The sequence below is a fragment of the Meleagris gallopavo genome, chromosome Z, assembly GCF_000146605.3.
Source record: "Meleagris gallopavo isolate NT-WF06-2002-E0010 breed Aviagen turkey brand Nicholas breeding stock chromosome Z, Turkey_5.1, whole genome shotgun sequence".
NCBI lineage: Eukaryota > Metazoa > Chordata > Aves > Galliformes > Phasianidae > Meleagris > Meleagris gallopavo.
The window spans coordinates 28676705-28689049 of NC_015041.2; the positions used below are offsets into that span (position 1 = coordinate 28676705).

Sequence of the window (12345 nt, forward strand, 5' to 3'; positions counted from 1 at the left end):
AGATTCTTCTAAAAACCATGAATTTATTGCATTAATGCAAAGGCAGATGCAGGTATTTATTGTATACTGGAATATACTTTGAGATAAAATTGTCCTGTATTACTCACCTTGATCTCTTTCATGCCATGTCCGACTTCCCGCAGCTGGCGAGTTTGGAGAAGGATAAAAGTCTCCTGTCGGGCTTGGCTCCATATTCTCATCTATGGAGATAGTTTTGGGTCTTTTGCTGTTGAAGTAATGTCAGGTTTGGCAGTGAGAATGATACACAGATAGGAATGATATATAAACTTTGTATTTCAACAAAAATATTGAATAGAATGTAATCCAGGCATATAAAGCACGAAAGCTTGGATTTTAGAACTTTTGCAAACAAACATAGAATCTGTTATGTAATAGAGTAATTTGGGCAGGTGATTGCATTTTTCACGTCACTTAATATTTCAGAGATGGCCTGATTGGGTAGCACTGAAAAGCTGTAATTCTTCTCCATCTACCAGAGCAGCTGAGCAACTGAGAAAACAGTTCCTGTAACCTACCAATGAAAAGTTTTCTCATGAGAATATTAAACACAGAAATCACAAAAGCAAAATAAAGTACTGGAAAAGGGTTACTAGTAAAGTTGTCCTATTTTCAGCTGATTTTCTGCATAGTGGCATGTGTGTTGCTATGTATTGGCTACAAGAGAAAAATGGTGTTGTTAAAATAACATGTAGTTATTGCTGAAGAATGATGTGCAGAGCCATGGACATCTCGTACTGTCCTACAGTAGGGGAGCTGTGATGGATAAAGGGAAGAGGGGACAGAGCCACAGCTATCTTAAGCTGGCCAAAGGGATAATCAATATAATGTGCATTATGCAAAAAAAATAAATAAACACTAAGGAGAGTTGGCTAGGGAGGCAGCCACTGCTCAGGAACTGTATATACTGTATTACTATTATTTCTCTTTTCCTTTTCTGTCTTAGTAAATACTTCTTATCTGAAGACTTAAATTCTACCCTTTTTTCCCCAGTTCTTTCCCTAATCCCACTGGGAATGGAAGGCTGCGTGGTGCTCAGCTGCCCACTGGGATCAACCACAACAAAGGTCAAGGTAAAACAGAAAGTTTTGTGACTGCTAATAAAAGAAAAACATAGCTTATTGTATTCTGCCAGGTCAAAATTCTAAGCTTTTCAAAGAGCTATAACCTGAAACAAGACTTTTCATTTTAGATTAATTTAATTGAAGACAAAAGGCCCATATTTCTTATCCCTATATAAAATGAGGCAGCACTTCCATACAGTGAAGTCATATTTCTCTGTAACAATAAATACTGAAGCTGCAATGCTGACTAACAAAGAAAATCAAGATGAAATTTTTAGTGGTGTTATTACTACCACCACTATTATTATTACCATAGACTGTGAAAATGAATTTATCTTTTTTAAATGTACCAAGTGATCTGACCATCTGAAAATATAATTGAATAAGTGGGGGATCATTAACTCAATAACAGAGTTCTAGGCACTAGTGGAATAGCTATTTTCTGACAGTCATATTAAATGCTGTTCCACTGTGCAGACATTTCCAGAGTCCCTGGAGTGCAGAAACCAAGAGGATGAGAGATCCTGAAGTAGTTGTGATTTCATGGTACGTCAGTCAGCTGGAGACAGACAAACAGCAACAGGATTTATGACAGACAGTACATGATCAGGGACCCGAAAGGAGGACAAAGAAAGTTCTCCACCTCCATGGGTCTGCCAGCTGGTCTGGAGGTACAGAACCAGGTGTTTCTCAGAGTCAGAAGAAAGGAGCTTGCTGAACCAAGATATGAGTCCCTCAGGTCAAACATGGAGATTCCAGAGAAAAATCACACACTACTCCTCAATCCACATGTGCTGTGAACCACTTGTCCCCACTGACTCACACTAGTATTTATTTCAAGTTTTTACCTGCTTGGTGGAGAGGATAAAGACCTCTGCAGATTTATACCAGAATTCATATCATGGTAATACGGTTGGCTCGGAAGTTCTCCAATTGGGAAGTTCACTCCAGTTCCTTGGGTTATAGGTGCTGAAAAACATACCATTACAAAGAGTCAGAGATAATCTTCTATCTTTTTAGCCATCTTTTCATTTTTAACACCAGGAAGAACATCAAGATGTTGCTATGTGCATCTAATTTTCTGCCTCTGGCAGAAACCAAGTACAGACAAGTTTTATCAGTGTTCATATATCTAAAAAGTAAAATACCTTCCCCAGTCCCTAGAAATCCCTTAGCATTATTTGTTGTACGTGTTTGTTTTATAATGGATAACCTAGAGTGATCAATGTGAAAAAGATAATAAAACCTTTACCTTTAGTTTGGAGAAAAAGAAGCTCAAGGGTGACCTTATCGCTCTCTCCAACTATCTGAAGAGAGGATGTGGTGACGTGGTGGTTGGCCTCTTCTCCCATGTAATTAGCAATAGGACTAGAGAGAATGGCCTCAAGTTGCACCAGGGGAGATTCAGGTTGGATGTTAGGAAATAACTCCCCTAGAGAGAGGTCAGGTGCTGAAATTGGCTGCCCAGGAAGGTGGTCATTCACCATCCCTGGAGGTGTTCAAGAAACATTTAGATGTTGTGGTGAGGGACATGGTCTAGTAGGAAATACTGATGATAGGTAGATGTTTGGACTTCCTGATCTTGGAGGTCTTTTCCAACCTTGGTGATTCTATGATTCTAAGGTTCACTAGTTGGACTTTCACAATGAATGGGGAAGGGCTTATACAGAGATCTCGTATTGTCTATAGAAGTACTGAAATAACTGGAAAGAACAAACCTGGGGACACAAAACCTCTTTTCATTTATGTTAAATCTTTGCATTAATAGTAGCATGCTGTGGTAACAGCATGTTGTGCCACCTTCTTTTTCTTTCACCCAGGGCCACAAGTACTGCTTTGCATATGTACACCTACCTACAAATACACATACACTCATTGTTATCTTCACCTTCTTACAGAGCCTGTGTACCATGCATTTTTAGCATTTCAAGAATAAATTACATATTGTACATTGTGGTATATTTACCTTTATTCACTGTCTGTGCATTGTGCATTTTAACTACCTTTGGCACTTAAAAGAATAATTGCATGTTGTGTAATATATCTGAAGGTTTGTATTTTTCCTGACAGTTAAAATACAACTCTGCTGCGGCTTGAGGTTAAACAAATACGTGGTAAGAAATCCCACAGAAACCACATTCTTCAAAGCTTATTATTAGAAGTATATCATGTATTACAGCTGCAAAAGGTATGATTTTCTAGGGTAACTAGAATATTGATTCTTTTTTAATCTGAATGGCCCAATACTTTTAAATGTATTTAACCACTTAACAGCTACAAACAAAGCTGTATTTCATTGACCCACAATCTTCTAAAACAGCAAAAACATAACTTCAACAGGAATAGAGAGAAAGAAAAAAAGTGTGTTACTGTTGCAGGATGACAATGTTCAGTATTTTCCTGAAGATTTAATATGACCTTAATTGCTGAATATTAATTTCTGACCATGGCGAATGACATAACGCTTACAACTCAAGCTCTATGAATACATCAAGCAGCCTGTCCTGATACGAACTAGTTTCTATGCAAAATTTGAACAGAGCATTTCAGAGTATTCTGTCTCACTGTTTTGTTGGTGTGGGTTTGTTTTGGTTTTGCTTGTTTGTTTTTTTTCTCGTATATTTGCGTGCGTAAGATTTCTGATGCCAAAATAAAGCAAGCCAAGGGAAGAGAAGGGAAAAGACCAGAATCAAGAAAAAATCCTTGATTTAGAAGTGGTTAAGTGCAAATATGGACTTACTTCTGGACACTCTCACAAGTTCTGACACGTTGAACACTCCAGATTTTACAAAACTGTCCTCAAGGTACACTGAAAAAGATCATAATAACAAAATCAGTATAGTGAGAAGATTAATAAATAACTACAGAAAAATGTATACACAAGGTAACAACAGTATTAGCAGAGTACTGAAACTATAGTACGTAGAACAAATTACACTGAAAGCTGCTCACAAAATCAAATGAAAGCTGAGATTCAGGAAGAGGTACTAAATTTTCAAGGAGCTGTGGGAAAGCAACTCTTTAATACATACATGAAAACTAACAAACAGCATATTGTGTTCCTAATTAACCATCCAGAAACAACCTAAAAATTAGTTCCTTTCATTACTGTCTTTAATTTTTAAGTCAGTATTGAATTAAGAACTGGAATTAAGGACAATGCAGCAGTTGTGTCCTGGTATACATTTCTTAGACAATAACTTGACTGTCATTCTGCTGACAGTGACTTTACCACCTTAGTTATCAAATTATCACATCTAAGGCAGACAAGAATTTTATTGTTGTTTCCAATAAAAGCCAGAACTAGGCAAAACAACCTGTAAATTCAGGGGGATGCTGAAGTATAGGCACCTAGAAATCCGCATCTGTGAAGACATACACCATCAGAGGCCAAAATGGCCTCTGCTTATTTATTCTAAGATAAATGTATATGACACAGTCCCCTTTTCTTGAAGTTTTGGCACACCTTGGGGGTCAGCAGCAAGACCAGCAAATGATCAATAGCTATTCCAGTAATGTAACTATATACTGTAAAAAAAGGGAGCTGAGAAACCCAGCTTTCTGTGGAAGTCTCACACTGAAAATCATTGCATGCTGACCTAACTGAACGTGAGATCACATGACAAGGCCCTTATAGGTAGGAATGACATTCATTTGCTACTGGAATTATTTGGATCCAAACTTTGCACACATTGCTGCTGTAACAGTTATTACTGATTATTTTTGTCATGCAAGAAGGTGCATCAAAAATTGCTTACTGTGCTTCTCTAGCCTCTTTTCTAGATTAACACAGTTCGTTTCTGTTGGAAATCTGTTGTTAGATTTCTGTTCCAAATGTTAGAACGTGTAAAAGTCCTAACCAACAAAACAAGCACAAAAGTAAAAAATTCACCTGCGAATACTGATGTCATTAGGTTTCTTTTGGCAATTGCTACTTTCTTCAAATGATTTTTAAAAATGCTGCCACTATAATCAGAATTTTGACTGTAAAATTATGCTTCACTGGAGAGTTCCCTCCTTGGTACTGCTGGAGAAACCTCTACTTACTTTTAGGGATCAAATAAGTATAGCTGAGGGAAAAAGATCATTTATCACTACTTTTCAATCTTATTGGCCCCAGAGATCCTCTGCACGTTATTTACCAAGTAGAGGTATAAATAGTGCACCAAACAACTGAGACACAAAGAGTGTGAACACTTTCAACTAAGCACATTTGTTATAGTCTCTCTGACATCTCTGTTACAGTAAGACCTGTAAGCCAGTCTCAGTTTTCTCAGGATGAAAAATCACAGGATGAACTGCAGTGGGCGTGCAGAGCACCAAAGGTCTGTGGAACCATACAGTGATACAACAATCATTGTCACTTCATATGATGTCTTTATTTCCAGCAGCAGTTCTATGGACCTCCCTCTCTCCCGCTTTCTCTCAACAATTTCTCTCCATATCTATTACTTTTTCCTCTATTATTTCTAAAAAAAAAAATCCTTGTACCTTTCTCTTTCATATTCTACATTCTTTTGCATTCTTTCTTCATATTTTCTATTTGGATGGCAAAATGATATGGCTTCTCAAATATTTATTTCTTTATTTGACAAAACTTGGCATACTCATATCATTTAAAAGTTACAAAGACTTGATGTTTCTTTCTCCTTTCTTCCTTAGATCTCATTTTTCAATCTAAGAATTGACAAGTCAGACAAAGAATAGTAATTTCTCTGACAGTCACAATCTTTCCCTTCTCTGTCTATTTCCTTCAGCAGAAACAGTATGGTGTGCTGCATGGATGGGAGATTTCCAAAGGGAAATTTGGTTTCATGTTTTTATTTGGCCTGTATGTGAAGTGTGGCTTAAAGCCAGTGTACAAACATGCAGCCAGCTCTGGAATTGGTAATGAGACAAGACCAAAATTCTGTGCAGCTTATTCAAATGCCTCTACTTTGAAGGACATCTTCAATCACTCAAGCTGGGCTGAGATAAGAAGACTTTTACCAAAGTGTATATTAGTCAAGCTATCATTGCAGTGAAAACAATGAGTACCAAAGTTCATCATATTGGAAAGAAAAAAAAAAAGAAGGAAAATGTTCATCTAGAATTTTAAATATAAGAGTGCACATGTATACACGCTTGTGTACCACACATACATGGAGTCTTCAGTCTTCAGTCTCGCAAATTTTCAGGTTTTTTTACTGATAATATTTAGGGTGCATAACTTAAAGAGCAATGTAACATGTTTCTCTCTTTGTGATAGTGGAATGGGAGCAGAAAAAAAAAAGAAAAAAAGTGTGCAACCACTACTGACAAGCCAGTCATTGCAAGATATACTGTTGACTAATGAATCACTTTCACCCAGGTTTCATAAGAAACAATGACACCCACATATATCTGCAAATACTTTCCTTAAAATTAGGATGGGAAAGGAAAATGTACACCTACTGTCAATCTCAATCAACTTAAAAAACAGCTTGATTTTTTTTCAGTGTGTAAAGTGACAAAATATTACCAAAAAATTGCCGTGACAAGAAACACTCCTCACAGGCACTGAGCGACTTCATTATACACTTGGTTTTCTAATGGGGAAGTTTAATGTCAGTGGTGCCTGAGAATGCAGAAAAATAATCATAAACATGGTATGTTTAGTTCCAGCATCACTGGATTTTGATAGTTTTAGCCAGCTAGGAAACCAAACTCTTGTGGATACATTGCAAAACTGTTCTTAGCTCCCAGCTGTGCATAATAAAAACGTTTTGTGCCATTAAACTGCTATAATTTGTGACAGAAAGGTACTCTACATATGACAAGGAATAAACAGCAAGATTTTGTATGGAGCAGGACAACTCTGTAAGGCATTTTGATTTTTATGATGTTAGACAATGTTTTTTTATCTTGTGAAACTGGTCTTCCTACTGAACAAGATATAACATTCATATTCACATCATTACACTGGAGAAGAGAAGACTCTGGGGAGACCTCATTGTGGCCTTCCAGTACTTGAAGGGAGTGTATAAGCAGGGAGGGGAATGGCTATTTACGAGGGTGGATACTGGTAGGACAAGGGGAAATTGTTTTAAACTAAGGCAGGGGAGATTTAGGTTAGGTATTAGGAAGAAGTTCTTTACACAGAGGGTGGTGACACTGGAACAGGTTGCCCAAGGAGGTTATGGATGCCCCACATCCACATTTCATTATCCCTTTCATTATCCTTTTTTTTTCCAGAATAGTCATTTATGAAAAACACATTTACCAAAATTAATACTACTGTGACGAGACTGATGCAATTAAGAGTAAAATATAAACAGGTCAAGCCAAGCAGCAGTTCTGATCAAATTTATCTCATATTGTTGGCAATCCAGAAAAACCTTTGGTAATTCTCCAACTGCTACTAGAGCAACTTCTGTCTCAGTCATTATACATCTTCCTGTTTATTCCCGCATCATGCATTCAATAGCTAAAGTATAGCTATAACCTTCAACAGGTTATGATTTAAAATGGAGAAAAGATTGCTAAAAACTATTGAAATATATTTTCAGTTTGTACTTACATGTACTGTGCAGGGTTTGCTGTCAAATTACTTAAAAGCTTACCAGTGATGCAGGTTTTACAAATCTTTAACCAGCCTCTTTAATGCCTTCTGATTTAATTGTACTTTTATGGATATAATGTCAGTTTACGTTCTGCTATATATTGCTAAAAAATAAAATTTATTATTGGTATCATTAAATATCTATTTTTTCATTGATACAAACTTGAGTTTGATAAACTAATAAGGCAGGAGTGAGGAATCAATAAGTGCAGGAAATAACTTCACAGAATAACAGAATTGTAGGGGTTAGAAGGGACCTACAGAGACCATCGAGACCAACCCCCCTGCCAAAGCAGGTTCCCTACACCAGGTCGCACAGGTAGGCGTCCAGGAGAGACTTGAATATCTCCAGAGAAGGAGACTCCACAACCCCCTTGGGCAGCCTGTTCCAGTGCTCCGTCACCCTCACCGTGAAGAAGTTCTTACGCACATTCGTGCGAAACTTCCTACGCTGCAGCTTATGTCCGTTTCCCCTCATCCTGTCTCCACGTACCACTGAAAAGAGACTGGCCTCACTGCTATGGCCACCACACCTCAGATATTTATAAACCTGGATCAGGTCCCCTCTCAGTCATCTTTTCTCAAGGCTAAACAGACCCAGTTCACTTAGCCTTTCTTCATAGGGAAGATGCTCCAGGCCTTTCACCATCTTTGTGGCCCTCCGCTGGACTCTTTCCAAGAGATCCCTGTCTTTTGTACTGGGAGCCCAGAACTGGACACAGTACTCCAGATGAGGCCTTACCAGGGAAGAGTAGAAGGGGAGGATCACCTCCCTCGACCTGCTGGACACGCTCTTCTTAATGCACCCCAGAAAGCCATTGGCCTTTTTGGCCACGAGAGCACACTGCTGGCTCACGGCCAACCTGTCGTCCACCAGGACGCTCAGGTCCCTCTCTGCAGAGCTCCTCTCCAGCAGCTCATCCCCCAGCCTGTATTGGTGCATGCAATTATTCCTCCTTAGGTGTAAGACCCTACACTTGCTTTTGCTGAACCTCATTCGGTTTCTTACTGCCCAGCTCTCCAGCCTGTCTAGGTCTCGCTGAATGGCAGCACAGCCTTCAGACGTGTCAGCAAATCCTCCCAACTTCGTATCATCAGCAAATTTGCCGAGGGCGGCCACTATCCCCTCATCAAGGTCATTGATGAAGATGTTGAACAAGACCGGACCCAGCACAGACCCCTGGGGGACACCACTGGTTACAGGTCTCCAGCCAGACTCTGCACCACCAACAACGACCCTCTGCGTTCTGCCAGTCAGCCAGTTCTCAACCCACCTCACTGTCCACTCATCTATCCCACATTTCCTCAGCTTTGTTATAAGGATGTCGTGGGAGACAGTATCAAATGCCTTTCTAAAATCAAGGTAGACTACATCTACCGCTCTTCCCCCATCCACCCAGCGTGTGACAGCATCATAGAAGGCCACCAGGTTGGTCGAGCACGACCTCCCCTTGGTGAACCCATGCTGACTACTTCTGATAGTTGTCTGGAGATGGTATCCAGCGCAAGCTGTTCCATCACCTTTCCAGGGACGAAGGTGAGGCTGACAGGCCTATAATTACCCGGATCTTCCTTCTTGCCCTTTTTGAAGACTGGAGTGACATTGGCTATCCTCCAGTCTTCAGGGACCTCCCCTGTTATCCAAGACCTCTCAAAAATGATGGAGAGCGGTTTGGCAATGACCTCCGCCAGCTCCCTCAGCACATGTGGATGCACCCCATCAGGTCCCCATGGACTTGTGGACCTTAGTACTGCCTAGGCGCTCACGCACGTCCTCTTTCCTGACTAAAGGGAAGTCTCCCATTCCCCAGACCCTCTCCCTAACCTCCAGGGTGTGGGAAACCTGAGGGAGAGCCTTTTCACTGAAGACGGAAGTAAAGAAGGCATTCAGTATCTCTGCCTTCTCAGCATCCCCCGTTATCAGAACCCCCCCTCACTTAGTAAGGGGCCCACATTCTCTCTAGTTTTCCTTTTGCTGTTAACATACGTGAAGAAGCCTTTTTTTATTATTCTCTATCACTTTAGCCAGATTCAATTCCAGGCGGGCTTTAGCCTTCCTCGTTGCATCCCTGCAGGCCCTGACTACATTCCTATATTCTTCCCAAGTGGTCAGACCCTTTTTCCACATTTCATGGACCTTCTTCTTCCCTTTGAGCTTGCGCATGAGCTCCTTGCTCATCCACACAGGTCTCCTGCCACCTTTTCCCGATTTCTTGCTCACAGGGACGCATCAATCCTGAGTTTGGAAGAAGAGATGTTTAAATGCTGACCAGCTCTCAGAGGCCCCCTTATCTTCTAACACCCGAGCCCAAAATGGGATAGCTCCAAGTAGGTCCCAGAAGAGATCGAAGTTGGCTCTCCTAAAGTCCAGGGTAGCAATCCTATTTATTGCTTTGCTTCTTCCACTCAGGATCTTGAACTCCACCGTCTCGTGATCACTACAACCCAAACTGCCCCCAATCTTTACTTTCTTAACAAGTCCATCCCTGTTGGTGAGAATAAGGTCCAGTAACACCTCTCCCCGAAATTTGTATTAAAGTACTCTAACTTTTGGACCTTTAAAAAGGGAAATTATAAAGCAATAGGTAAACTTAATAGCAGTGAGTCAGGTCAACATTAGGAATAACTGTCAGAAGAGAGGATGGAAGCCTCAGTCTAAATACTAAGAAAGCTGAAACTTGACTTTAAACTAGGTGACATAGTATTTCTCCAGTTTCTGAAATTGTTATAATTACAGGTTAAACAATTTTGTTGTATTGCTTCTTTTTTCACTTCTTTGAAATCAAACCTTTAAAGACCAGCTCTTAATGATCTCTATAGCATCAACCTCTACAGAAAGTTCTATCTTCAGTAGGAATGCTACTGGAGTGCAGCTACTATTTATAATTAAAAGGATGGTGGTCTCACATTATAACTTATCATAGAGTCTAGCGAACTTGCAGTTTATTTTCTCATTGCATACATTTTGAAAACTGTAACTTAAAAGAGTACCAGAAGCTGATTCTCACAGGCCAAGAATTGCTTATGGGCAGTTAATTGCATATAGCACAAGCCAAGGATTGACAGAAAAGACTTCAGTAGTGATGTCAGTTGAAACACTTGAATTAATATCCTGTCCAGAAAATGAGGCTATTTTGGTTATCACATGATTGTCTCTGACCTTGTTGCGTAGTTGCATCACCACCATTTCTCAGGCTTTTTTTTTCTCTGAAGTGATGCCATCCCTGCGACAGTGAAAAAACACTCTGCAAAAAGATCCCAGCTCCACTGAGCATTTTAGCACAGTAAAGCCTGAGAAGTTGTCTGTGCCATTATCAAGAACAAATGAGATTTTCCATACTGTGACATTAATAACCAGAATTGTAATTGCCTTCAGTGTCGCAGTAATTTCAAGATGTAAACATCTAGCTTAATTGAATCTGTAATCCATGTGCTGGAATACAAGAGGTGAGCTGGCCTGAAATCTAGTAAGGAAAAGAAAGGGTGACTAATACAAATCGCCTAGTGCCTTCCACTCCAGAGAGCCTCAGACCACATCCACAAGCCAAGGTTTTATAGATGTTGGTGGATCTGTTTCTTTTCATGTGTAAGACTGTCAGTCAGTATCAAAAAAGGAACTTTCTGGTGCCAAAGCAGCTTTTTGGAGTTCTAACTTGCAGATTATTTTTAGAAAATTCTTGTTCTGTATACGTTTTGAAGTAAAAAACAGTATGTTCACCACTGAACACAACTGCTTCAGAAGTGAAAGCAGCAATATTTACACACTAGGTTCATAAAGAAGGATAATCCATTAGAATGAAATTCTTAAGTAAATCTAAACCCATAGACAGCAAAATTCACACCAAAATTCAAACCTGCATGCAAAACAAAAAATACCCCTGGAAAAAGGGTCTGTGCAATCTGTGAAGGTTTCTGATTGTCAAGATAGCTCAACTGCCTCCCAGAACACCACACACAAATGGTGTGGATCTGAGAGCAAAAAGAGGTAAGGACATTACCTCTCAATCATTGTCATTACTAATTCATAGAGCATTTGGGAAAGCAAAAACTCCACAGAAAATCAAGCCCTAACCAAACCCAACCCTGTTTTATTTGAAGATTGTTATCTAAGATGGCATGGCTGCAGGCATACAGGAAACAGCAAGCATTTCAGAATATCCACTCCCATGATGAAAAAGCAAGGTGCAGAATACACATTTGTTTAAATGTACTTCTACCTGGTTTCCCAAACTGCTACTCCAGCATCATTCCTTTCACACAAAATTCACACAGACAGGGAATTTCTCTTATGTTCCTACTAATTAGAGCAATAATTCACCATCCACAAGAAGGTAACTTGCAGTGGAGTAAAATAGTGAAACTGTCTGTGTTCTGAGTCATTCAAAACTCAAAGAAATTTACTTATTGTATTTCCAAAAGAGTGCAAAGGTATAGACCACATTACTCTTCAGAAGTTATTTCTGAAGCTGTAAGTTCTAGAAGTTAGAACTGAAATACTTATTTCTAAAACAGTCACATATAGGCAAATTTATTACACATTCTTTAGGGCTTGATCCAAAAAGAATGTTCTCCCTGTGGCTGCTGGCCCATATGAAAGCTCAAAAAAGCCTTTGGGGCTCTACAGCTGCAAGAGGGATTTGCATGTTAAGAGATAGGTGAGGCTGGTTTTTGGCAACACCTTTT

General features: G+C 39.6%; 1 protein-coding gene across 2 annotated transcripts in view; it reads right to left on the minus strand.

Moving 5' to 3' along the window:
- The window catches only part of NFIB (nuclear factor I B), a 177725-nt gene that overhangs the window by 4128 nt on the left and 161252 nt on the right, over positions 1 to 12345 (minus strand). The window contains exons 4-6 of one of the 2 annotated variants that reach the window (XM_031557306.1): positions 3823 to 3891; positions 1931 to 2051; positions 81 to 226 (exon numbers count right to left, since the gene is read on the minus strand). The exons of the other annotated variant lie outside the window; for it this stretch is intronic. Coding sequence (XP_031413166.1) covers positions 100 to 226; positions 1931 to 2051; positions 3823 to 3891 — 317 coding nt within the window. The 3' untranslated portion in view covers positions 81 to 99. Of the gene's footprint in view, positions 1 to 80; positions 227 to 1930; positions 2052 to 3822; positions 3892 to 12345 lie in introns of those variants that run through there. 2 annotated transcript variants of the gene reach the window in all.